The sequence below is a fragment of the Trachypithecus francoisi genome, unplaced genomic scaffold (genome assembly GCF_009764315.1).
Source record: "Trachypithecus francoisi isolate TF-2019V2 unplaced genomic scaffold, Tfra_2.0 Contig00236, whole genome shotgun sequence".
NCBI classification, from domain to species: Eukaryota; Metazoa; Chordata; class Mammalia; order Primates; family Cercopithecidae; genus Trachypithecus; species Trachypithecus francoisi.
In genome coordinates this window covers 218231-244106 of record NW_022680519.1, presented here as the reverse complement: position 1 = coordinate 244106, position 25876 = coordinate 218231, and the positions used below count along the sequence as shown (strand labels likewise).

The window sequence follows — 25876 nt, the reverse complement described above, 5'->3', positions numbered from 1 at the left end:
ACCTCACGAACAATGAGAATGTTTCCAGGTATCTGGAGCTTGCTAGGAAGCCAGAATCGATGTCTTGGTTGTTTGGTGGGGACAATACCAAGGACTTTCGGTGCAGCTTGCACATTCAGGCTTTTAGCTAGCAGTGCCTTCCCACCATCTTATTCCATCTCACTGAAAGGTAACCAAGATTTTATTTATAGATGGAATACCTCTTCTAGGTCCGCAAGCTAGGGATGACAAACTAGCCAAAGAATTTCATCAAGAACCAAATGATTCTGATGCAAGTAATTCCTTTTATCAAGCACACCCTCTAGGGGCCAGGTCATGTTCTGATTTGTCCACACACATTATTGTATTCAACACTTCACAGACCCTCTATTATGAATAGAAAACACATTGTCTAGATTATTTTTTTAAGAGACAGAGTCTTGCTCTGTTGCCCAGGCTGGAGTGCAGTGGCATGATTATAGCTCACTGCAGCCTCGAACTCCTCGGCTCAAGCAATCCTCCCGCCTCAGCCTCCTGAGTAGCTGGGACTATAGGTGTGTGCTACCATGCCCAGCTCATTTTAAAATTTTATTTTTTTAGACCCAGGGTCTTGCTCTGGTGGCCTAGGCTGGTCTTGAACTCCTGGCCTCAAGCAATTCTTCTGCCTCAGCCTCCCAAAGTGCTGGGATTACAGGTCTGAGCCATTATGCCCAGCTATCTAGATTTATTCAGAAGCCCAAGTCACATTAATGAATAATGGCAGAGTCAGATCTGAATCCTGTGCTCTAATGATGTGAGAACACTGCTCAAAGCTAATCTGGAGAACTCCCACTCACAGGACACTGCTGGGAGTTGCATGGGAATACATGCCCTACTGATGGAAAATCTCTTAACTTTTTTTTAACTGAGGATATCTCAGAGCTGCGACTTACAATTCATATTAGGAATCCTCGAAAATAGTGAACCATACAATGCTTTGGGGTAGCATTTCCCAAAAGGATTTGATCACACAAGTTATTCTTAGAGGAATACCTTCTAGGACTGGAATTCTACAAACGTATTTTTCGGTGAAAGGCTCCCTCACAAGCTCATGTTCCCCCCAACACCCCACCCCCGCCAAAAGGGTATAGAATATTATGTGATCTAAATTGACCAGCAACTGCCTCCATTGACAACTCTTAATGCTCTAAGTTTTCCATTTCAACAGTACTTCTCTACAAATTTACGAGTTTTTCCGCTAATAATGGTGTCACAAACATCGTATCCCTCCAACACAATATTCCATTTTAGTGGCAACTTTGATACCCTTGTTTGCTTTCTGCTCTCATTGTTTTTCCAATATTATGCCCTTGATTCTACACATCCCCAGTCAATGTGTGATCCATTCCTTCTCCAAGTGTCTTATCTCAAAGAGAAGTCGGTCAAACTGGCGCGCACAGAGCCAACATCCCCGGAAACACCTTAGACACTATGACAGAGGCCGCAGGATCACGTTTCCACGAGCAGAGTCCAGGCGCCATACCTATGAGTCCCGTGCGGTAGCCACGGTGCTGCAGCAGCTCGGCAAAAGTCGTTTCATTGGTAGGAAGACCACCTGAACCACCAAGCCACGTGAGGGCACGGTTGAGGTTGTAGGGAGACACCATCCCTAAATTCACAGGAGGCAATGGGTTAGCACCATAGTCTTTGCTAATACCGAGTTTATCCTGACTGGCTTCAAGTCCTTTCCTCCTGCACCTCCTCAAAGCCATTCTTCCCCAAGTTTTCTGTTGCCTTTCTGGCTGTACATCCTTGACTCTCCTTTTCCCACTTGCTAAATGCAAACATTCCCTTGGAATTAGGGCTGCCAGAATAAATATGGAACACTCAGTTACACTCCTTTGCATTTCAGACTAACAACAAATAACCTTCGTTACTTTTTCATATAGAGGCTGATAACCTTCATGCTTCAATAGGATCTGAGGACACCACTGCATTTTAGCTGTGTATAAATACTCGGATATTGGGAATATCATTGGGAATCTGAAATGAAGAATTGTAGGAGTGACAATTTCTTTTTCATATACGTGTGTGTATATATGTAATTTTTTTTTTTTTTTTTTTTTTTGAGATAGAGTTTCGCTCTGTCACCCAGGCTGGAGCGCAGTGTCACCATCTTGGCTCACTGCAACCTCTGCCTCCCAGGTTCGAGCAATTCTCATGCCTCCACCTCCCTAGTAGCTGGAATTACAGGCGTGTGCCACCACACCTGGCTTTTTTTTTTTTTTGCATTTTTAGTAGAGACAGGGTTTCACCATGTTGGCCAGGCTGGTCTCTAACTCCTGACCTCAAGTGATCTGCCCACCTCAGCCTCCCAAAGTGCTGGGATTAAAGGTGTGAGTCATCATGCCTGGCCTCCATACTGTTTTATGTAGATTTATACTGGCAGACAAATGTATACACCTATAGTTTAAAAGGAATTCACAAGAAAACCACAAGTGAAGATCAGCAAGAAATAAATAAATGATCATTTCAGGCCGGGCACAGCGGCTCACGCCTGTAATCCCAGTGTTTTGGGAGGCCAAGGCGGGGGGATCACCTGAGGTCAGGAGACCAGCCTGGCCAACTTGGTGAAACCCTGTCTCTACTAAAAATACAAAAATTGGCTGGGCGTGGTGGCAGGCACCCGTAATCCCTACTCAGGAGGCTAAGGCAGGAGAATCACTTGAACCTGGGAGGCGGAGGTTGCAGTGAGCTGAGATCATGCCATTGTACTCCCGCCTGGGTGACAAGAAGGAAACTCCATCTCAAAAGAAAAAAATACATTTCAGGGATCCTACCTTGGAAGAAAAAGAAGGTAGACTCTAGATAGTGTTACTGATAGGAAAGAGAAACAGTTTTATTAAGGGAAGCATTAGACCATTATCTTGCTGTTGAACTATTTTGCTGAAATTTTTGATAAGTAGAATGAATTAAACTGAACCGTTTGTGTGAAATTATTAAAAATATAAACATGGCAATGACTTGAAATCTCTCCACCCATTACATAATTTGTTTCTTATTTTTTTTTAATAAATTTTATTTCACCATAATCAATACTTAAAATTCCCTGAAATTAGGCCAAGCATGGTAGCTCACTCCTGTAATCCCAACACTTTGGGTGGCCAAGGCGAGTGGATCACACATGAGGCCAGGAGTTCAATACCAGCCTAGCTAACATGGTGAAACCCCATCTCTACTAAAAATACAAAAATTAGTCAGGCGTGGTAGTGCATGCTTGTCATCCCAGCTATCCGGGAACTGAGGCAGGAGAACCACTTGTACCAGGGAGGCAGAGATTGCAGTGAGCTGAGATTACACCATTGCACTCCAGCCTGGACAACAGAGCAAGAGTCTGTCTCAAAAACCAAAAAAAATTCCTGAAATCCTGAAATTATAAGTGTGATTTTTTTTTTTGGAAACTCATACAGACTCATATCTTTATCCCTCTTCATACATGGTACTGTGTTATACAGAGACCACTTATCTAGAAATCAAACTATTTTGAACAAAATGGAGAACCTTGAATTATGAAAGAAGGTCATTAGGCAACAAAAAAGATAATAATAAATCAATATTTATAGGACAAAAACTTTCAGTGTTTATTTTTAATTTTAGTATAATTCCATTAATCTAATTAGTTCATTCCTTGAATGTATCAGATAAGAAGTTACTACTTAGAAGGAAGAAAATTCATACAGAAAAATTTTTCACTGAAAACTTAAACTGTGAAGGCAGGTATACTAAAATTATGACAAGCAAATACTAGAATTAAATAAAATGCAGCAGTATGGCACAATATTTCACATAGAGGCTGATAACCATGAACACTTCAACAGTGTCTAAGGGGACCACTATATTTTAGCTGGGTATAAAAATGTTGTTCATAATATTGATGTTGAGTGGATGTTTGTAGGTATTGATTCTAAGCTAAGCAGCAAAGGAAAACATTTAATTGTCATTATATCAACTTGGTAAGTCTAAATCTTGAAATGATGGGGTCCAGTAAGGAAGCATGTAAGTTTCATTTCCTTTTTTTTCCTCACTTATACTGTTTTTCCCAACTGTGTCTAATTTTCCAATCTCATCTTCGGAGATAGATTAGATCCACTTATCTCAGAACCACTGCATGGTCTCTGCTAGCTTAAAAACATCAGGGCCTCTTGAGATATCTTAGCACAAGTACCTGAAAATGGGAGTGTTGTCCGTAAATTGGCAAATTGCCCCCAACAGGCCTAAACCCTGTCACTATATGCACAGAGATGGGCAGGTGCAGTGGTACCTGGTGAGAGGCACACATGTTTAAGCTGTCCAGGGATAACAATCCCCTTTGATTTTAGATCCCCAATGCTCTGAGTGACCTTTTGAGAATTCTTATAAAGATTTGCAAAAACTAATCATTAGAATGCATTCTGGTGAGACTGAAATGTTGCTGCCTTTTCATTGCCTCACCTGATCTGATGGGGTACCGGCCGGTCAGGAAGGCAGCCCGACTTGGAGTGCACATGGAAGCAGCTGCAAGATGCTGGGTGAGCCTCACTCCCTCACTTGCCAGGCGGTCAATATTAGGTGTGCTGCAGACCAAAGAAGAATTCGGCAGGTGAGTTTCTAAAAATTCTCAATACAATGATCAAGGATCAAAGCTATTCTAGTTGACTCTATTTCTGGTAAACCTAAAATCCATTTTTTTTAAACTTTAATCTGTCTACTTCCTTAGATGCATTGATAGTTAAAAGCAAAGGGAAATGTAAGTTTAAAATATATCTTTAGTCAAAACTATTACAAATGAATACAGGTCACTCGGTATACAGTTTTATGAGTCTGAGAAAAAAATGTATTTCAATGAAAAAATTAGCCAGTTCCTTCTTATCAAGGACCTAAAATTAACAGGTAATTTAGATTAAATACATTTTTAATGTGTTTCATATTTTTTTAAGAGACAGTCTCTTGCTCTGTTGCACATGGTGGAGTGTAGTGGTGCAGTTATAGCTCACTGCAACCTTGAATTCCCTGGGCTCAAGTGATCCTCCCACCTCAGCCTCTCAAGTAGCTAGGTCCACCGTGTGCACCACCATCCCCTCCTACTTTATTTAAATTTTTATTAATTTAATTTTTTTTTTTTTTTTTTTTTTTTGGAGACAGGGCCTCACTCTGTTACCCATGCTGGAGTACAGTGGCACGATCCGGTTCATTGCAATCTCTGCCTCCCAAGTTCAAGTGATCCTCCTGCCTCAGCCTCCCGACTAGCTGGGATTACAGGCGTGAACCACCACGCCCAGTGGTGTATTTTAGTAGAGATGAGGTGTTACCATGTTGGCAAAGCTAGTCTTGAACTCCTGACCTCAAGTGATCCGCTTTCGCCAGCCTTCTAAACTGCTGGGATTGCAGGTGTGAGCCACCACACCCGGCCTTAAAATTTTATGCAGAGATACAGGTCTTGCTATTTTGCCAGGCTGGTCTCAAACTCCTGGCCTCAAATGATCCTCCCACCTCAGCCTCCCATTAATATATATCTTATGGTAAAATTGACCTATTTTATAACCAATTGTGACATTTTGGAGTTTAATTTATTTCCCATTTTGTCTAATATGTTGCAAAGTTTTGTAAAACTTACAAAATTCTACAGGTTGAAAAAAAGACGTGCCTGTTCTCCTAAAAGCTAAATCATACCCAATCTTGATCCCATGTGTACAATATTTTTTTTCCATAATCTCACAGAAAGATTATAATGAAGGCTGAGCGTGATGGCTCATGCCTGTAACCCCAGCACTTTGGAAGGCCAAGAGGGGCTGAACACTTGAACTCAGACCACGGTGGGCAATATGCCAAAACCCCAACTCTACAAAAAACAAAAAAAATTAGGCGGGTGTGGGGGCTCATGCCTGTAGTCCCAGCTGCTCAGGAGGCTGAGGAGGGAGGATCACTTGAGCCTGGAGGTCAAAGCTGCAGTAAGCCAAGATCATGCCACTGCACTCCAGTCTGGATGACAGAGTGAGATCCTGTCTTAAAAAAAAAAGAAAAGAAAAGAAAAGAAAGAGATAAAGAGGAAGAAGTAAAAGAAAAAGGAAAGGAAAGGAAGAAGAGAGAAAGAGAGAGAGAAAGAGAGAAAGAAAGAAAGAAAAGAAAGGAAGGAAGGAAGGAAGGAAGGAAGAAAGACCAATGCCTTTCAATCAACAAATATATGCTTAAAATATAGGACTAGACTGTGATCTGCATTCCAAGAAGAAACAATGTTATTTAAATCCACACTAAAAGATGCTATGCTATGTGTTTTCACAAGTGCCAGATTGGTCTATCAATAGAGAGTAGAAAAATAAAGAGCCCTGGGGACCAGACACTTTAGAAATAATTCAAGCAAGATATTTTTAAAGCTGTAGACTAATGTGGTATATCCATATAGTGCAAACGTATTCAGCCATGGAAAGGAATGAAGTGCGGACACATGCTACAATATGAATGAACCTTGGAAACATTACGCTCAGTGAAGAAGCCAGTCAGTAAACACCACATACCATATGTTTTGAGCAAAATTGTGTTCCTCCCAATTCCTATGCTGAAGTCCTAACCCCAGGACCTCAGAATGCGACTGTATTTGAAGGTGGATCTTTAAAGAGGTGATCAAGGTAGCATGAGGTCATTAAAGTAGACCCTCATCCAATAGGATTGAAGTCCTTATAAGAAGAGGCGATGAGGACACAGACACACACAGAGGGATGACCCTGTGAGGACACAGGGAGAAACCGTGTCTACAAGCCAAGGAGAGAGGCCTCAGGAGGAACCAGCCCTGCCTACACCTTGATCTCAGACTTCCAGCCTCCAAGAATGTGGGAGAATCAATGTCTGTTGTTTTAAGCCACTCCAGTCTATGGTATTCTTTTTTTTAGACGGAGTTTCACTCTGTTGCCCAGGCTGGAGTGCAGTGGCGCCATCTCAGCTCACTGCAATCTCTGCCTCCCGGGTTCACGCCATTCTCCTGCCTCAGCTCCCTGAGTACAGGTGCTGGGACAGCTCCCTGGGACTACAGGTGCCCGCCACCATGCCCAGCTAATTTTTTGTATTTTTTTAGTAGAAACAGGGTTTCACCGTGTTAGCCAGGATGGTCTCGATCTCCTGACCTCATGATCCGCCTACCTCAGCCTCCCAAAGTGCTGGGATTACAGGTGTGAGCCACCACGCCCAGCCTATGGTATTCTTTTATAGCAGCCTGAAATAGACTAAGACATCTCATAATAAGAGGAGATGAGGACACAGACCCACACAGAGGGACGATCCTGTAAGGACACGGGGAGAAGATGGTATCTACAAGGACAGGAGAGAGGCCTCAGGAGGAACCAGCCCTACCCACACCTTGATCTTGAACTTCCAGCCTTCAGGACTGTGAGAGAATAAGCTGATGTTATCTAAGCCAACCAGTCTGTGGACCTTTGTCATGGCAGCCTGAGAAAATACATACTTTATATGATTATTTGTATATGAAACTCCAAGAAGAGACTCATCCATAGAGACAGAGGGTGCATTTGTGGTTACCAGGGCATGGGGATAGGATGGTAATGGGGGTCTTCTTTGGGGGGTGAAAAATTCTGCAGCTACACAGAGGTGATGGTTGTCCAACACTGTGAATGTACTAAATGCCACTGAATTGTTCACTTTAAAATGGTTTAAAAGGTGATTTTTTTTTAACAGAGTCTCCCTCTGTCACCCAGGCTGGAGTGCAGGGGTGGGATCATAGCTCACTGCAGCCTTAATCTCCCCCGCTCAAGCAATCCTCCTGCTCCAGCCTCCTGAGTGGCTGAGACCACGGACACACGCCACCATGTCCCAGTAGATTTTTTAAAATTTTTTTTGTAGAGACAGGGTCTCCCTATGTTGCCCAGGCTGATCGCAAACTCCTGGGCTCAAGCAATCCCCCCCCTTGGCCTTCCAAAGTGCTGGGATTACAGGCTTGAGCCACCGTGCCTGACCATAAAAGGCCAATTTTTAAACGTAAATTTTGCACAATAATGAAAACGCCACCACCAACAGCTAGAAACTAAGGGAACTGGGATGTTAAGCGGTCTCCTGACATTTTGCAGTTTTCCCCGGGGACCTCTGCTATTTCTGCCAATAACATCAGACAATGACTTCTCTCCAGAACCCTTCTCTACAACGGCAAAGACGTGACCACTGTGGCATGAGAGACTCCCACATACAGGGAGGGGGTCAGAGTCCAACTTTACCTCACCGAGTTATTACCGTAGCAGCACAAATCCCCCACTCCAAGGTCATCTGCCATCAGCAGGACGATGTTGGGTCTGGCGTTTCTTGTCATAAATGTGCCATCAACACCGCAAAACAAATAGCACAGGGACACTGACAGCCAGCAGCTCCTGAAAGTATTTTTAGAATAAGCAAACAAACAAGCAAGCAAGCAAAAAACCAGGCACTATCAATTAACATTTGCATTTTAGATAACTTAAACTATGAAATAGTGATGTTCGTTATCAGGTCTCACTGTGCAATGTACCTGTGTTGGCTTACTCAGAAACTAGATTCAACAACAACAACAACAAGAAAAACTACTGTTCTACACCAGAGGTCCCCAGTCCCCTGGCCATGGACCAGTACCGGTCCGTAGCCTGTTCGGAACCAGGCCACACAGCAGGAGGTGAGTGGCGGGCAAATGAGTGAAGCTTCATCTGTATTGACAGCCACTCCTCATCGCTGCATCGCTGCCTGAGCTCCTCCTCCTGTCAGATCAGCAGCAGCATTAGATTCTCATAGGAGCGAGAACTCTATTGTGAACTGTGCATGCGAGGGATCTAGGTCGCGTGCGCTTTATGAGAATCTAATGCCTGATGATCTGTCTCTGTCTTCCACCATCCCCAGATGGGATCATCTAGTCACAGGAAAACAAGCTCAGGGCACCCACTGATCATACACTACTACGAGTTGTAGAATTATTTCGTTATATATTATCATGTAATGATAATAAAAATAAAGTGCACAATAAATGTAATGTGCTTGAATCATCCTGAAACCATCCCGCACCCCCTTCCTGTCTGTAGAAAAACTGTCTTCCACAAAACCAGTCCCTGGTGCCAAAAATGTTGGAGACCATTGTTTATATGAATATGGTATCAGATTTTACCAATTCATTTTGCAAGCATGATGAGGTTTAACTCTTATAACGTATTTTGATATTGTTTTAGTGATATCAGAGGCTTAAAATTTATAACAGTAGTTACAGTTGAGGGTAAGGTCTAAAAATTTAATTTTGCTCAGTGCTGTGGCTCATGCCTGTAATCCCAGCACTTTGGAAGGCCAATGCAGGTGGATCATTTGAGCCCAGAAGTTTGAGACTGGCCTGGGCACCATGGTGAAACCTCATCTCTACAAACAATACAAAAATAGCTGGGCATAGTGATGCATTCCTATAGTCCCAGCTACTCAGGAGGCTGAGATGGGAGGATTGCTTGAGCCCGAGAGGTCAGGATTGCAGTGAGCTATGATTGTGCCACTGCACTCCAGCTTAGACAACAGAGCAAGACCCTGTCTCAAAAAAACTTCTTTATTTTATTGCATAAAAATGTAACCAAGGCCAGGCACAGTGGCTCACGCCTGTAATCCCAGTGCTTTGGGAGGCCGAGGCAGGTGGGTCACCTGAGATCAGGAGTTTGAGAACAGCTTTACCAGCATGGTGAAACCCCATCTCTACTAAAAATACAAAATTAACCAGGCATGGTGGCACGCACCTGTGGTCCCAGCTACTTGGGAGGCTGAGGCAGGAAAATCACTTGAACCCAGGAGGCAGAGGTTGCAGTGAGCCAAGACTGCACCACTGCACTCCAGCCTGGGTAACAAGAGTGAGACTCCACCTCAAAAAAAAAAAAAAAAAAAAAGTAAACAAAATGGAAAATCAGAGACTAAGGGCTAGCCAGTTTTGATTTTTCAAGTGTTCAGTTGTACTTTCTAATACATTTTATAACCTCCAAGTTTTTCTCTAAGCCACATGGAGCAGGGTGGGGGCAATGACAACAGAAGCTCTAGTAACTTATTAGATCTGAGCCCAGAACTAGATGCTGAAACACTGATACTTTGGATGGAACACATGTGTGTATACAAAGTGTTTTCTCCTTTTGTTCATCAAGAACATATGTCCACAGAAGAAATCAGGTGGAAAAAATTCCACTTCAAAAAAAATCTAGAAATTATTTAAAATCTATGAAAGAAAATTTAACATTCTTAAGATTCTGCTAAATTTTTAAAAATTTGTCAATTAGTTCAATGAAAGGAAGATTTTACTAGATCTTATTTTATTTTTTAATGGGTCAATGTTGGAATAGATCTACTAAATTTTATTTATTTATTTATTTATGTATTTTTTGAGACTGAGTCTCGCTCTGTCACCTGGGCTGGAGTGCAGTGGCGCAATCTCAGCTCACCGCACCTCCGCCTCCCAGGTTCAAGCAATCCTCCCACCTCAGCCTCCTGAGTAGGTGGGACTACAGGTGTGCACCACCATGCCTGGCTAATTTTTGTATTTGTAGTAGAGATGGGGTTTGCCATGTTGGCCAAGCTGGTCTCAAACTCCTGACATCAGGTGACCCACCTGCCTCGCCTCCCAAAGTGCTGGGATTACAGGTGTGAGCCGCCGCACCTGGCCTAAATTTTAGATTGTAAAGAACCCTCTTGTAACAGCTGAATTGTACAATATCCTGAAACATCCACAACAGTCATTGATGAAAAATGATCACTATGAATTGAAGACCAATATCACCTCAGTCAGGTTCCACAACTCCAAATTCCATTCATCAATTCCAAGTCCTCCTAATTCAACCTCAAATATTGTATCATAAATCCTTTTATATCCATCCATCTTCCCTTCTATTTCATGTTTACAGTTTTATTTTTAAAACTTTTTTAATTGAGATGGAGGAGTCTCACTATGTTGGCCAAGTTGGTCTTAAACTCCTGAGCTCAAGCAATTCTCCACCTCAGCCTCCTGAGTAGGTGGGACTACAGGTGTGCACCACCATGCCTGGCTAATTTTTGTATTTGTAGTAGAGATGGGGTTTGCCATGTTGGCCAAGCTGGTCTCAAACTCCTGACATCAGGTGACCCACCTGCCTCGGCCTCCCAAAGTGCTGGGATTACAGGTGTGAGCCGCCGCACCTGGCCTAAATTTTAGATTGTAAAAGAACCCTCTTGTAACAGCTGAATTGTACAATATCCTGAAACATCCACACAGTCATTGATGAAAAATGATCACTATGAATTGAAGACCAATATCACCTCAGTCAGGTTCCACAACTCCAAATTCCATTCAATCAATTCCAAGTCCTCCTAATTCAACCTCAAATATTGTATCATAAATCCTTTTATATCCATCCATCTTCCCTTCTATTTCATGTTTACAGTTTTATTTTTAAAACTTTTTTAATTGAGATGGAGGAGTCTCACTATGTTGGCCAAGTTGGTCTTAAACTCCTGAGCTCAAGCAATTCTCCCACCTCAGCCTCCCAAAGCACTGGGATTACAGGTGTGAGGCACAGCATCTGATCTATTTCTTTTTTAAATATTAATAGTAGTAATTTTATTAAATCTGGAGCTCATTTTTTTAATAGACTTATTTTTTAGAGCAGTTTTAGGTTCACAGAAAAAATTGAGCATAGGTATGGAGAGTTCCCACACACCCCCTGCGCCTACATATGTAATAGCTTCCTCCATTATCAATACCCAGAAACAAGATGGTATATTATCTGATACAATCAATGAACCTACACTGAGAAATCATTATCTCCCAAAGTCCATAGTTTAATTTAAGGGTCACTCTTGGTGTTGTATATTCTGCGATTTTGCACAAAAAGTCCCAGCCTACTATTAAGAGGGTTTAAGGATGAGGACAGGGAGATGATACACTGAAATAAATCTTGGCTAAGAAGTTTTCAGGATTGAAGACAGACATAAGTTTTCAGACTGACCCCAGTTAAAAAAATGAAAAATCTCCAGTTAGACCTGGCTCAGTAAAGGGCAATGATGGAGACAGAGACACTTGGTTTAAACACAACCACAGATAACCTAAAATGGGAGGATAACTGGAATGTCAAGTGACTTCCCAACAACCGCAGTGGATGCCTGATGACCAGGGACCACTGCTTCCAGAGTGCTGAGACAAAAGTCACTCTGAACTCAGAGTTCCAAATCGTTCTAATACATCATTGAAGAATGAGTAGGGATTACGGGCATGTGGGATGTACATGAACCCAAAAACTCTTGATGAAGAAACTACTAAGGAATATTTTCAGCAAAAGGCAAACTTATCTTAGAAAGAAAGAGTAGACAGGCCAAGTGCAGTGGCTCATGCCTGTAATCCAACATTTTGGGAGGCCGAGGCAGGTAGATCACTTGAGGTTGGGTGTTTGAGACCAGCCTGGCCAACATAGTGAAAGCCGTGTCTACTAAAAATACAAACATTAGCCAGGCATGGTGGCACATGCTGTAATCCCAGCTACGAGAGAGGCTGAAGCAAGAGAATCGCTGAACCTGGGAGGCGGAGGTTGCAGTGAACTGAGATCACACCACTGTACTCCAGCCTGGGTGACAGAGCAAGACTCCATCTCAAAAATAAATAAATAAATATAAAAATAAAAGGGTAGACATAAGAAAAGATGTTGAAAAGAGATAAAACATGTTGATAACATTAAATACGTATTGACAGAAAATATTATTAATTATTGTTATTTTGGAAAGGAGTAAATAATTCACTAAGCAATAATTACATGGAAGAAGAGGGGATAGGACTATGGTGTCTTTCCTTTCTTCAAAAGGAAGCTGGAAATAGAGATTAACCATCATATTTTGGTAAGTTAATAATGATGTTAATATGATGAAGGGAAACATGAGGTACAGTTCCAGGCCACTTGAGCGGAGAAGGATGGGCCAGTGTATTAGTCTGCTCTCACGCTGCTAATAAAGACATACTTGAGACTGGGGGTAAATTATAAAGGAAAGAGGTTTAATGGACTCACAGTTCCATATGGCTGGGGAGGCCTCACAATCATGGTGGAAGGCAAAGGAGAAGCAAAGGCACGTCTTACATGGAGGCAGACAAGAGAGCTTGTGTAGGAGAACTCCTATTTATCAAACTATCAGATCTCATGAGACTCATTCACTATCATGAGAACAGTGTGGGGGAAAGCACTGCCACGATTCAATCATCTCCACTGGGCTCCACCCTTGACACGTGGGGATTATTACTATTCAAGCTGAGATTTGGGTGGGGTCACAGCCAAACCATATCAGCCAGGAAATAGAGAAACCTTAATGCAGCCCGTAAAAAGCAAGAGGGGAAAAAAGGAAACCACAGGAGAATCTTGAAAATATAAAATGGCATGTAAGATGACAGAAATAAGATCAACTATCTTAATATTTATAACAAATGTGGGTGGGTTCACCTGCCTATTAAAGAATCCCATACTAATTTTTAAAAATCTGTCCTATGTTTTTCTTAAAGGACACACCTAAAACCTAATGACAAATAAAACTTGAAACTAAAAAGATGTGAACATCTACGTAGGCCAGCCAAGTAGTAATCAAAAGAAACTTGTTGCAGCAATAATAACATCAGCCAGAAGTAAATTACAATTGAAAAATCATTAATATAGAATGGCAAGGCTATTATAGAATAATAAAAATATAAATCCACAAAGATGATATGAACATCATAAACCAGTGTGAATTTAGTTATGGCTTCAAAATACAGAAAGTAGGCTGGGCATAGCAGCTCATGCCTCTAATTATAGCACTTAGGGAGGCCAAGATGGGAGAATCCCTTGAGTCCAGGAGTTTGAGACCAGCCTGGGCAACATAGTGAGACCCCCATCTCTACAAAAAAGAAAAAACTAAATAAATAAATAAAAGATAAAATATAAAAAGCATAGCTTGAATAAAATATGAGGAATAATTGATAATCCACCATCATAAAGGACATTTTAAGCACATATTTAACCCAAGCCCTCCAGGATAGAGAAAACCTTGACAAAGAATCCTTCTCTCTAGAAATGGAGAGTGATGAATGTTCGTGAATTTGCCAGCTCACCAGTCATACAGCAATTGTTTCATGGCTTCTTCTTAGATTATCTAAGGAAGAGAAAAATAAAATAAGAGCATCTGCAAAGCAAATGTTTTCCTCATAGCTAGGCAGAAAATGAATGATCCAAAGACTTAACTAGACTGTTTTGTGGTGACCCAGTAAATCCAGTACATTCTTTTTTTTTTTTTTTTTTTTTGAGACAGAGTCTTGTTCTGTCACCCAGGGTGTAGTGCAGTGACTCAACTCACTGCAACCTCCGCCTCCCAGATTCAAGTTATTCTCATGCTTCAGCCACCCAAATAGCTGGGACTACAGGTGTGCACCATCATGCCCGGCTAATTTTTTGTATTTGTAGTAGAGATAGGGTTTCACCATGTTGGCCAAGCTGGTCTTGAACCCCTGACCTCAAGTGATCCACACACCTCGGCCTCTCAAAGTGCTATGATTACAGATGTGAGCCACCATGCCTAGCCAGCCCAGTACATTCTTTAAACCTATTTGCAAATAAGTGATATTTGCTCACAAATAATAAGGCAACATTCTATGCATGGTCTATGCAGCTCAGGATAATTCTAATGGCAGAGTTACAAGAAATTATGTTGGTATAGCAACAAAAACCTACTATTCTGGTGTCAGTAAAATAAATCAGTAATCGATGAATGTGCGTATATTCAATAACTGCTTGGTATCAGGTCTAATTTATGTGTGGTACTGTTCTGGAAAGCACTTTGTTTTTATACATAGTGGATCAACTGTGGTGTCTACCTTAAAATGCACAACAAGAAACACCATAGACCTGTGACAGTCGTGGCGGCCAAACTTGCTTGGTGGAGGAAGACATGTTTAGCAGCTGTCATTAAGATCTTTTTACAAGAATGCAACAAGTGCTACAATCTGATGTTTCCCTGCCTAGAATCCTCAAGTGATTCCAAGTTGATGAGGCTTTATAGGCTGAGGAACTGCCCCACAAGACAAATAATATGTAATAAAAATTAATAGCACCACCATACTGTTAGCAGAGCTCTATAATTCCCCAGGCATTTCCACACACTTGTTACCCTTTGATCCTCAAAATATCTCACCCCGCTTGCCTCAAAAGGTTAATGATGACTCTTCCGTTTTGGTCATAGAATACCTTAGGAATTGGGTATCATAGAGCTTAAAAGACTTGCACAAGGCTGGTCAATTGAAGAGCTGGGATTGAAAATGAGGACCGATTCTCAGGAGTGTGTGTGTGTGAGAGAGAGTGTGTGTGTAAATTAGCCAATTCCCAAAGCCATCTTCTTAACTTCAACCCTCCAATACGGCTCTCCAGTGTAATATCCTTAGAGACTAAGTACCTTGGGACATTTGGTGAAGCCCACGTTCTAACCGTTGAGTAGGGGTCCATTTTCTATACCCCACAACTTCCAATGAATACCTCTATATTAGACTTGCCCACAATGTGACATTTAAAAAGTATCACATTCTGGTTCTCATATCTGTAACTCCCCTGCCTAATATACTACATAGTATTCCCATAAAGTTCACACCGAGAAAATCCAGAGTTTCCCAATAGCTAGGTGAGACAGAGACAGAAACATGGATGAATTGAGAATACTGCCTTTTTGGCCGGGCACGGTGGCTCAAGCCTGTAATCCCAGCACTTTGGGAGGCCGAGACGGGCGGATCACGAGGTCAGGAGATCGAGACCATCCTGGCTAACACGGTGAAACCCCGTCTCTGCTAAAAACTACAAAAAACTAGCCGGGTGAGGTGGCGACGCCTGTAGTCCCAGCTACTCGGGAGGCTGAGGCAGGAGAATGACGTGAACCCGGGAGGCGGAGCTTGCAGTGAGCTGAGATCCGGCCACAGCACTCCAGCCTGGGTGACAGAGCGAGACTCCGTCTCTAAAAAACTAAATAAATAAATAAAAAAGAGAATACTGCCTTTTTATTAACCATATTTAGCCATTTCCACCCTCCTTTAATAAGTATCTCTCCAGGACAAGATTAGTAAGAATCACCATGAATGGTCCTAGCCACCTGTGCAATGTTCAACTAGCAAGGAATAAAGGTTATTTTTATTTATTTATTTATTTATTCATTTAGAGACAGGGTCTCACTCTGTTGCCCAGGCTGGAGTGCAGTGGTGCAATCACAGCTCACCATAGCCATGATCGTATTGTTAGATTAAAATAGCAAAGACGTGGAATCAACCCAAATGTCCATCAGTGATAGACTGGATTAAAAAAAGTGTACATATATACCATGTAATACTATGCAGCCATAAAAAGGAAAGAGATCATGTCCTTTGCAAGGACATGGATAGAGTTGGAAGCCATTATCTTCAGCAAACTAACACAAGAACAGAAAACCGAACACCTCATGTTCTCACGTATCGGTGGGAGCTGAACAATGAGAACACATGGACACAGGGAGGGGAACATCAGACACTGGGTCCTGTTGCAGGGTAAGAGCAGGGGGAGGGAGAGCATTAGGATAAATAGCTAATGTATGCTGGGCTTAATACCTAGGTGATGGGTTGACAGGTGCAGCAACCACCATGGCACACGTTTACCTATGTAACAAACCTGCACATCCTGCACATGTACCCCAGAACTGAAAATAAAAATTAAAAGTTAAAAAAAAATGAGAGATTATACATGCACACACACTTATTTATATATGTAAGAAATCTGAGATACATATATCTATATCTGGCCATTCTGTGTGTTTTGAAATAAATAAATATATATATATATATCCGATTATATAATATACTCACGCACGCACTCAGCCATAAAAAATAAATGAAATCAAGTCTTTAGCAGCAACATGGACGGAACTGGAGGGCATTATCTTAAGTGAAATAACTCAGACACAGAAAGTCAAATACTACATGTCCACTTATAAGTGGGAGCTAAATACAGTGTCCACATGGACATAGAGAGTGGAATAATAGACACTAGAGACTTGGAACGGTGGGAAGGTGATGAGGAATGAGAAATTACTCAGTGAGTACAATATACACTGTTCGTGATATATTCACTGAAAACCTGGTCTTCCCCACTGTGCAATCTATCCTTGCAACATAACTGCACTTGTAGCCCTTTACTTTATACTAAAAAATAAAATAAATGGTCACTGAGCACTGTCTGCACATCATCAACTTGGTTGAGACTCTTAAGTGGGAAAAAAAACAGAAGGAAACACTGTAGTGGGAAAAGGGAGAAGAAGAAAGATCAAAGATCACAAAACCAAATTCTGGGCTCCATTTCAGAATGGTGGACTTTGAGCATGGCCGGGCCAAAGTTACACAACGAGACAAAGATTGCAAGAGCGCAGTCATGCTTTAAAAGCAAGAACGATAAGGCTTTTTGTTGTTGTTGTTGTTGTTGTTTTTTAAAGTCATGCTCTAGAAAAGAAGGAAGACAGATGGGAACCCACAGTAGCTAGCAATGTCAATGCTGGAAGCATCAGAGGGTGCCAGAGAAACACCTATAAGACTGGAGTGAGATGTCACCAGCCAGGACACAGGGAATTTAATGATGTTTAATGATGGCCTGTTCTGGAGTCACCACACAGTTGGGGTCAGTCAACAGCAATGAATGAGGGAAATTATTTGTGCACAAGTCCAGTGAATTAACAGATGACTCAGCAGCTGGGCATGGTGGCTCACACCTGTAATCACAGCACTTTGGGAGACCAAGGCAGGAGGACTGCTTGAGCCACAAGTTCAAGACCAGCCTGGCCAACATGGTGAAACCCCGTCTCTACTAAAAAAAACAAAAAAAACAAAAAAAAGATCTGGATGTGGTGGCACATGCCTGTAATCCAGCTACTCAGGAGGCTGAGGGAGGAGAATTGCTTGAGCCCACAAGGTGGAGGTTGCAGTAAGCCAATGTCCTACCACTGCACTCCAGCCTGGGTGACAGAGTGAGATCCTGTGACAAAAAAGAAAGGAAGGAAGGAAGGAAGAAAGGAAAGAAGGAAATGAGGGAAGGAAGGAAGGAGAAAGAAAGAAAGAAAGAGAGAGAGAGAAAGAAGAAAGAGAAAGAAAGAAAGAAAGAAGAAAGAGAAAGAAAGAAAGAAAGAAAGAAAGAAAGAAAGAATCTTACCCTGAGTCATCTGTTTTTGTTGTTGTTGTTGTTGTTTTTTAAAGTCATGCTCTAGAAAAGAAGGAAGACAGATGGGAACCCACAGTAGCTAGCAATGTCAATGCTGGAAGCATCAGAGGGTGCCAGAGAAACACCTATAAGACTGGAGTGAGATGTCACCAGCCAGGACACAGGGAATTTAATGATGTTTAATGATGGCCTGTTCTGGAGTCACCACACAGTTGGGGTCAGTCAACAGCAATGAATGAGGGAAATTATTTGTGCACAAGTCCAGTGAATTAACAGATGACTCAGCAGCTGGGCATGGTGGCTCACACCTGTAATCACAGCACTTTGGGAGACCAAGGCAGGAGGACTGCTTGAGCCCACAAGTTCAAGACCAGCCTGGCCAACATGGTGAAACCCCGTCTCTACTAAAAAAAACAAAAAAAACAAAAAAAAGATCTGGATGTGGTGGCACATGCCTGTAATCCCAGCTACTCAGGAGGCTGAGGGAGGAGAATTGCTTGAGCCCACAAGGTGGAGGTTGCAGTAAGCCAATGTCCTACCACTGCACTCCAGCCTGGGTGACAGAGTGAGATCCTGTGACAAAAAAGAAAGGAAGGAAGGAAGGAAGAAAGGAAAGAAGGAAATGAGGGAAGGAAGGAAGGAGAAAGAAAGAAAGAAAGAGAGAGAGAGAAAGAAGAAAGAGAAAGAAAGAAAGAAAGAAGAAAGAAAGAAGAAAGAAAGAAAGAAAGAAAGAATCTTACCCTGAGTCATCTGTTTTTTGTTGTTGTTGTTGTGTTTTGTGTGTGTGTGTGTGTGTTTTTTTTTTTTTTCTTGAGACAGAGTCTGGCTCTGTCTCCCAAGCTGGAATGCAGTGGACTTTCTTTCTTTCTTTCTTTCTTTCTTTCTTTCTTTCTCTCTCTCTCTCTCTTTCTTTCTTTCTTTGTCTTTCTTTTCCTTTTCTCTCTCCTCTCTCTCTCCTCTCACTCCCTTCCTTCCTGCCTTCCTGCCTTTCTTTTTTTTTCTTTTGTCACGGGGTCTCACTCTGTCACCCAGTCTGGAGTGAAGGGATGGGATCTTGGCTCACTGCAACCTCCACCTCTTGGGCTCAAGTCATCCTCCTGCCTCAGCTTCCCGAGTCACTGGAACCACCAACACAAGCCACCACACTAGGCTAATTTTTGTATTTTTTGTAGAGATGGGGTCTACCACGTAGCCCAGGCTGATCTAGAACTCCTGACCCCACGCCACCTGCCTGCCTTGGCCTCCCAAAGTGATAGGACTACACGTGTGAGCTACTGTGCCGGCCAGGATAGGACTTTAAAGTAGCTATATTAAATTCCTCTGATTAAATAAGGGAGTGGAATCTCTTATAGGCTGAACTGTGTCTGCCAAAAAGTCACATGTTGAAATCCTAGCTCCTAGTCCCCCGGGATGTGACTGTATTTAAAGACAGGGCCTGTAAAATGATAATTAAGGTAAAATGAGGTCACTAGGGCTGGCCCTAATCCAATCTGACTGGTGTCCTCATAAAGGGAGAAGATGAGGACACAGACACACACAGCGACGGCCATGTGAGGACACAGGGAGAAGACGGCGTCTCCAAGCCAAGGAGAGAGGCCTCAGGAGGAACCAGCCCTGCCCACACCTGGATCTCAGACTCTGCTCTCCGGTACCAGGAGAGAATAACTGTCATTTTAAGTTACCCAGTTTGCAGTATTTTGTTACAGCAGCCGCAAGAAACTAATATAAATAACTGAAAACAGTTTTACAGACCATCAACAAAGCAAAAAGGAGTTACAGGGAAGGAAAAAATATCTGTAACATTTTCCTTTTTTTTTTTTTTTTGAGACAGGGTCTTGCTCTGTCACCTAGGCTGGAGCACATTGAGCTGTAGGCTGAAGCAATTTTTCTGCCTTAGCCTCCTGAGTAGCCGGGACTAGAAGCGTGCACCATGCCTGGCAAATTTTTTACTATTTGTTGAGATGGGATCTCACTATGTTTTGCAGGTTGGTCTTAAACTCCTTAAGGCCTTAAGTGATCCTCCCACCTCGACCTTCTTAAACTGTGGCAGGCCAGGTCTCACTAACGCAGGCCTCCATAACATCTGTTTCAGCTCTGACTGAGTGGTGAAGTTAAATATTTAAAGCTGAGAGAGCCAGCGCCCTTATACAAAGGTCAGAATGTCATAAAAGCCCACCAAGAGTTTTGCCCAGGCCTTTCCTGGGCCTCGAAGCATGACAAGATAACGAAGGCATTCTTAACAGGACCCGTTTAGGTTTAAACAAGTTTTATTGGGGGTCTGAAGAAACTCCCCAGACCTCCACAAACAAGTTTATAGAGGGTCTCAAAGAACTCCTCAAACCTCCATGATTTAGCGAGAGACAAGACAAGGGTAATCACCCCAGCACCTGGACCCATTTAGATTAAATAAATTCACCGAGGCTCCAGAGGAAGGTCTTCAGGACTCAGACCTTAGTTAGAGATTAGACGAAGTCAGTCACTTACGTCTTTAGATGAACGCACACTTACCCACAGACACATTGCTTAGAAGGTATATAAGCTCTAGAACACTTTGTAACTTGGAGTTGGTCTGGCAATAGTTTCTAGGCCATCTCCCTGTACCTGCTTACAGAAATAAAAACTCCCTTCCCTCCCAGTTCATCTGCATCTCGTTATTGGGCTGCAAGAAATAGCAGCCAAACCCTTGGTTTGGTCCAAGAACAGAAGCACTAGGATTACAGGCATGAGCCACTCCACCTGGCCATATTTTCGATAAATAAATTAGAAAAGAGACCCCAAAAATTACAAATGATCAATAGGCACATAAAATATTTTTAACTTTCCCACCAACTAGGAAAAGGAAATTTTAAGGATAGTGAGAAAGAATGTCTCACTATCAAAACACCAAAAACTTTTAAAATGTGGTAATATATGTTACAAGAATTCACAGAACGTTACCTTCATAGTCCTGCTGAAAGTATTGGTGTTCCTCAGTTGCCACTAAATATCAAGATTTAAAAGTGAGCCTAAAGTTTAGCAAAACACTTGTGCTTCTAGCCCCACACTCAGTCCAGGGAGCCAGGATGCAGGAAGGATGTTTAATCCAACATTGTCTTTAAGTAGAGTCACATTGAAACCAACTGAAATCTCCACTCTTTGAAGTAGATTGGCTAAATACATTGGTATAGATTTTTACTATGAGATTCCATGCATCAGATCAAGAGTAAGACAGTTCTACGTCTAGTAATAGTAGTAGATTCCCAAGATACATAGTACAGGATTTTGTTAATTTAAATAGGTTTTCTGAGATATACATTATGATACCTTTTATTTAACGCATGCACACATCAAGATTTCCCTTTTCGTGAATGTTTATAAAAGTGGGGCAGATATCTGGAAGGAAAAGACTCTTAGGAATTGTGACCGCCAGGTAAAGTCAGGAACCACAGTGGTGAAGACAGGTTTTGGCCAAGATGAACTTTATCTATAATAGTTGTTTAAAATTTAACTTAAAGAAAAAAAAAACAGATGATGCCTATTTCACATTAATTCACTATGTGACTTTTGGAATTCTTCGTACTGAATCTGGAATGCTGTTTCCTTTAAAATAGGGAGACTGGGGCCACTGGGGCCAGGTGTGGTGGTTCACGCTTGTAATCCTAGCACTTAGAGAGGCCGAGGTGGGAGGGTCTCTTGAACTCAGGAGTTCAGGACCAGCCTGGGCAACTTAGCGAGACCTTGTCTCTATTTTATTAAACTAAAAATAGGCCAGGCATGGTAGCTAACACCTATAATCCCAGCACTTTGGGAGGTCAAGGTGGGAGGATCACTTGAGCTCAGGAGTTCAGGACCAGCCTAGGCAACATAGTGAAACCTTGTCTGTATTTTATTAAAACAAAAATATGCTGGGCATGGTGGCTAACACCTATAATCCCAGTCCTTTGGGAGGCCGAGATGGGAGGATAGCTTGAGCTCAGCAGTTCGAGACCAGCCTGGGCAACATGGTGAAACCCCATCTCTATTATGAAAAAATAATAACAATAAATTACTAAATAAAGTAAACACAAAAATAAAATAGGGAGATTAGATAATTTACGGCGTATTTCGAAACAGAAGAAAGAATTGTAATGTTTCCAATACAAAGAAAAGATAAATGAGGTGACAAATATCCTGATTTCTCTGATTGGATTATTACACATTGTATACAGGTATAAAAATATCACATGTACCCCAAAAATATGTATAAATATGATTTATCAATTAAGATGTAATTTTTTTTTTTTTTGAGATGGCGCCTCACTCTTTCACTCAGGCTGGAGTGCAGTGGCGCAATCTCAGCTCACTGCAACCTCCACCTCCCAGGTTCAAGCGATTCTCCTGCCTCAGTCTCCTGAGTAGCTGGGACTACAGGCATGCGCCACCACGCCTGGCTCATTTTTGTATTTTTAGTAGAGACACGTTTGCACCATGTTGGCCAGGATGGTCTAGAACTGCTGATCTCAGATGATCCACCCACCTCTGCCTCCCAGAGTACTGGGATGACAGGCATGAGCCACCACATCCAGCCTAAGATGTAAAATTTTAAAAATTAAAATAACAAGAGAGATGCCCTCAGTCATTTTGGTTTCCTAGGTCACTTTGATGGTAGAACTGTATAATTCTATCAGGCATTTCCCAACCGCAGGTGAAACCAAAACAATAATTACTTTCATGAGAGCATTCATCTCAGGAGATCGCAGTGCTACCCGGACACCGCCCTCTGAGCCTTTCCGTTCCCAGTGACGAAGGATGGTGTTAACATCACTAGTCCCAAGTCTATGTAGGTAAATCGGGCTACATGAGCAAAGTGCTGTTTAAGGTCAACTAATAAAATCCAAAGCAGCCTCTGCATTCATTAAAATACTCTATTAACATTCATTAACAAAAATATTATAGGCACTGAAGCCACCCTTGAAAGTGTCTGTGTTCTCCAGATTAAAAAAATAAGCTCTTTTCTTCCATTCCCTACACATCTGCAAAATGTGCTGTCCTGAATGAAACCTGCAGTGAATTTTCACCAAGTCATCTTGATGACAAGAGTTCAGACAAGAAAGTCTAAGACATAATTACAACCCAGGCAAAATTCAGCAGGATTCAGCAGTTGATACTTTAACGTGGAGAAATGTAATTTATCACACTTTTCATTGGAATTTCTTCTTCTTTTCTTGACTCAGAACAGAAACCTAGAGAGGGAGTCTGTAAAGGCAGCAAGAGCAGAGGCGATTTCTGAGGATCTATACAGAAGTAAAGCTTCACACGGACAGGGGACACACAAGGGTGAGAGGGGCTTTGAAGAGCCGGGTAAAATGCACTGGACCAGGCTTTTTCCATCTTGGTCCAGATGACATTTGGAGCTGGATGACTTGGTGGCCACGTGCTTGGGGAAAATTCACTGTGGGTTCCATGTAGGACTGCGTGTTTTTCAGGGGTATAGGGAATGGAAGAAAAGAGCTTATTTTTTTTTTCTGGAGGATGCAGCCATCCCGGAACTGAAGGGTGTTGAGCAGGGCCCCTGGGCTTCATTCACCAGGTTCCAGGACCACCCATGCCCCACAAATGTGACAACAAAAATGTCCCCAGACATGGCCAAGGGGGCAGAATGACCTCCTCCTCACACTGAAACAAAATTAAAATAATGGGAATTTATAAACTAGAACTAGTCATGATAAAACTAGAATAAGAGGGCCAGCATGGTGGCTCACACCTGTATTCTCAGCACTTTGGAAGGCCTAGGCAGGAGGATTGTTTGAGCCCAGGAGCTTGAGATCGGCCTAAGCAACATAGGGAGACCTTGTCTCTACTAAAAAATAGAACAAAATAAAATAAAAATGGCCAGGCCTGGTGGTGTGTGCCCGCAGTCTCAGCTACTTGGGAGGCTGAGGCAAGAAGATCATCTGAGCCTCAGAGGTTAAGGCTACAGAAAGCTACAGTCACACTGGTGACTCCAGTCCGGACGACAGAGTGAGACCCTCTCTCAAAGAAAAGAATAAAGACACCAAATAGTACTTGCAACTAGAACAGGGGGAAGTTATAAAAAGTGTCTTCTGGGATGACACCAAATGCTGCATTGTATATTAATGAGTCAAAATTCTGGCTTTTTCATTCAAAGAGTTATTGATTTGGAATATAAGCTATGCTATCCTTAGCTGATAGTATTTTATTTTTTAAATTGAAATAGTTTAATAATTAAAACTTAGCAGTGCCTTATGTGTTTTATTTTATTCATTCACTGCTGGAAGAAACTTATTACTAGATTACTGCTTTCTTATGTGATTTCTCACCTACACATAGAAGTAAGTTTTAAAGATTTCTAAAGAAATTTACACACATTCCCAAACTTCCCCAAATGGTCTGATATTAAATAATTCTTGGAATGTTATTACTATAAAGTAGAAAGAAAACTACTCAGCAGTATAGAAAAATTATAAATAAGTAATTATAAACCTTTCTTTTTCTTTTCTAACCATTAGGTTCTTACACTGAATGAGATACATCTTACCAACTCATTATTTGTTTTTACTCAGAAAGACACTACCAATAAAAAATAAAGTAAAATGAATATACCCAGTATGAAAGTCAATGTAACATAAGAAAGTCTGCTCTATAAAGTGACAACATTTTTATATTATACAATGTAAGTAAACTTTGGATTTTTTTAAAAAGTGACGAAAATACAATATTCATTTATTCATTGCAATGCTGTGAGATGCATAATCCCCTTCAGATATTATAACAAATACCCTCTTAGAGAGTTAAAAATAAAATACAAGCCTTTGGGTATTCACACTTACTTGTGTAGACTTCCTAATTCTACCACAAAACAATCTACCTCTGTGGTCTTGGATATGTCTACTTTGTTCTCTTCTCTTTCTGAAATTAGCATCACTAGTCTTAAACAGGAATGCCACGATGGCTATAAAATTCACTACAGAAAATATGATTTGACACCCAAAGTGTCCATCCACTCACAGGTGAGTGGAAAATCCACTCCGGGACAGCCAGAATCCAATGGAAGTCAACTTGACAATAACTAGGAATCAACTATTGATATAGGCAACAATATTCATGGATGTCATGAGAAGCCACACAGAACAGTATGTATTGTATGAGCCCATTTAGATAAAAATCTAGAAACATGCTAAAAAGAAAAAAAAAAAAACTAGATAAAACAACTACTCAACTCTTCACTCTCAACCCCATTGCTTACCTAAAATTTTAAGTCTGCTCAACTACAATTACAGGAAACTTAACATATTTTACTCACTTGCAACAAGTTGATTCCTCAGCTCCTGCATTTGCAGACACCGGTTCTACAATTCCAGGATCCTGTCATAGTCCTTAGTTGCTCTCGTCATTATTATAATTAAGTATCTATTAAGTGCCGAGGCTGGACACTGCTCTAGTCTACCAATTATTTTTATATTAAACATAACTACCATGACAGCTGTTACATAGTTATTTAAGAAACGAATAATTTATCTCAGCCTTTCAACTGACACTCATACATATGGAATGAAGGGAGTTATGTGAAATTGAATACGCTTTCCATCCAGATAATTTTTTTAGAAAAGTTAACTAAGAGCTACAGTTAGGCTTAAAAGGAAGGGAAGAGGGAAGAGAATTATAACAAGGAGAATTTCAGCATTTGAAATATGACTGCAGACTTTACAGTACAGCTTCCA

At 41.5% G+C, this 25876-nt stretch overlaps 1 protein-coding gene across 1 annotated transcript in view; it reads right to left on the bottom strand.

The window, feature by feature from the left end:
• The window catches only part of ARSH (arylsulfatase family member H), a 45347-nt gene extending 19822 nt beyond the window's left edge, over nt 1-25525 (bottom strand). Inside the window, exons 1-5 of the mRNA XM_033206024.1 lie at nt 25459-25525; nt 14075-14115; nt 8214-8363; nt 4450-4571; nt 1502-1627 (exon numbers count right to left, since the gene is read on the bottom strand). Coding sequence (XP_033061915.1) covers nt 1502-1627; nt 4450-4571; nt 8214-8363; nt 14075-14097 — 421 coding nt within the window. The 5' untranslated portion in view covers nt 14098-14115; nt 25459-25525. The remainder of the gene's footprint in view (nt 1-1501; nt 1628-4449; nt 4572-8213; nt 8364-14074; nt 14116-25458) is intronic.
• Nucleotides 25526-25876: the final 351 nt, after the last annotated feature.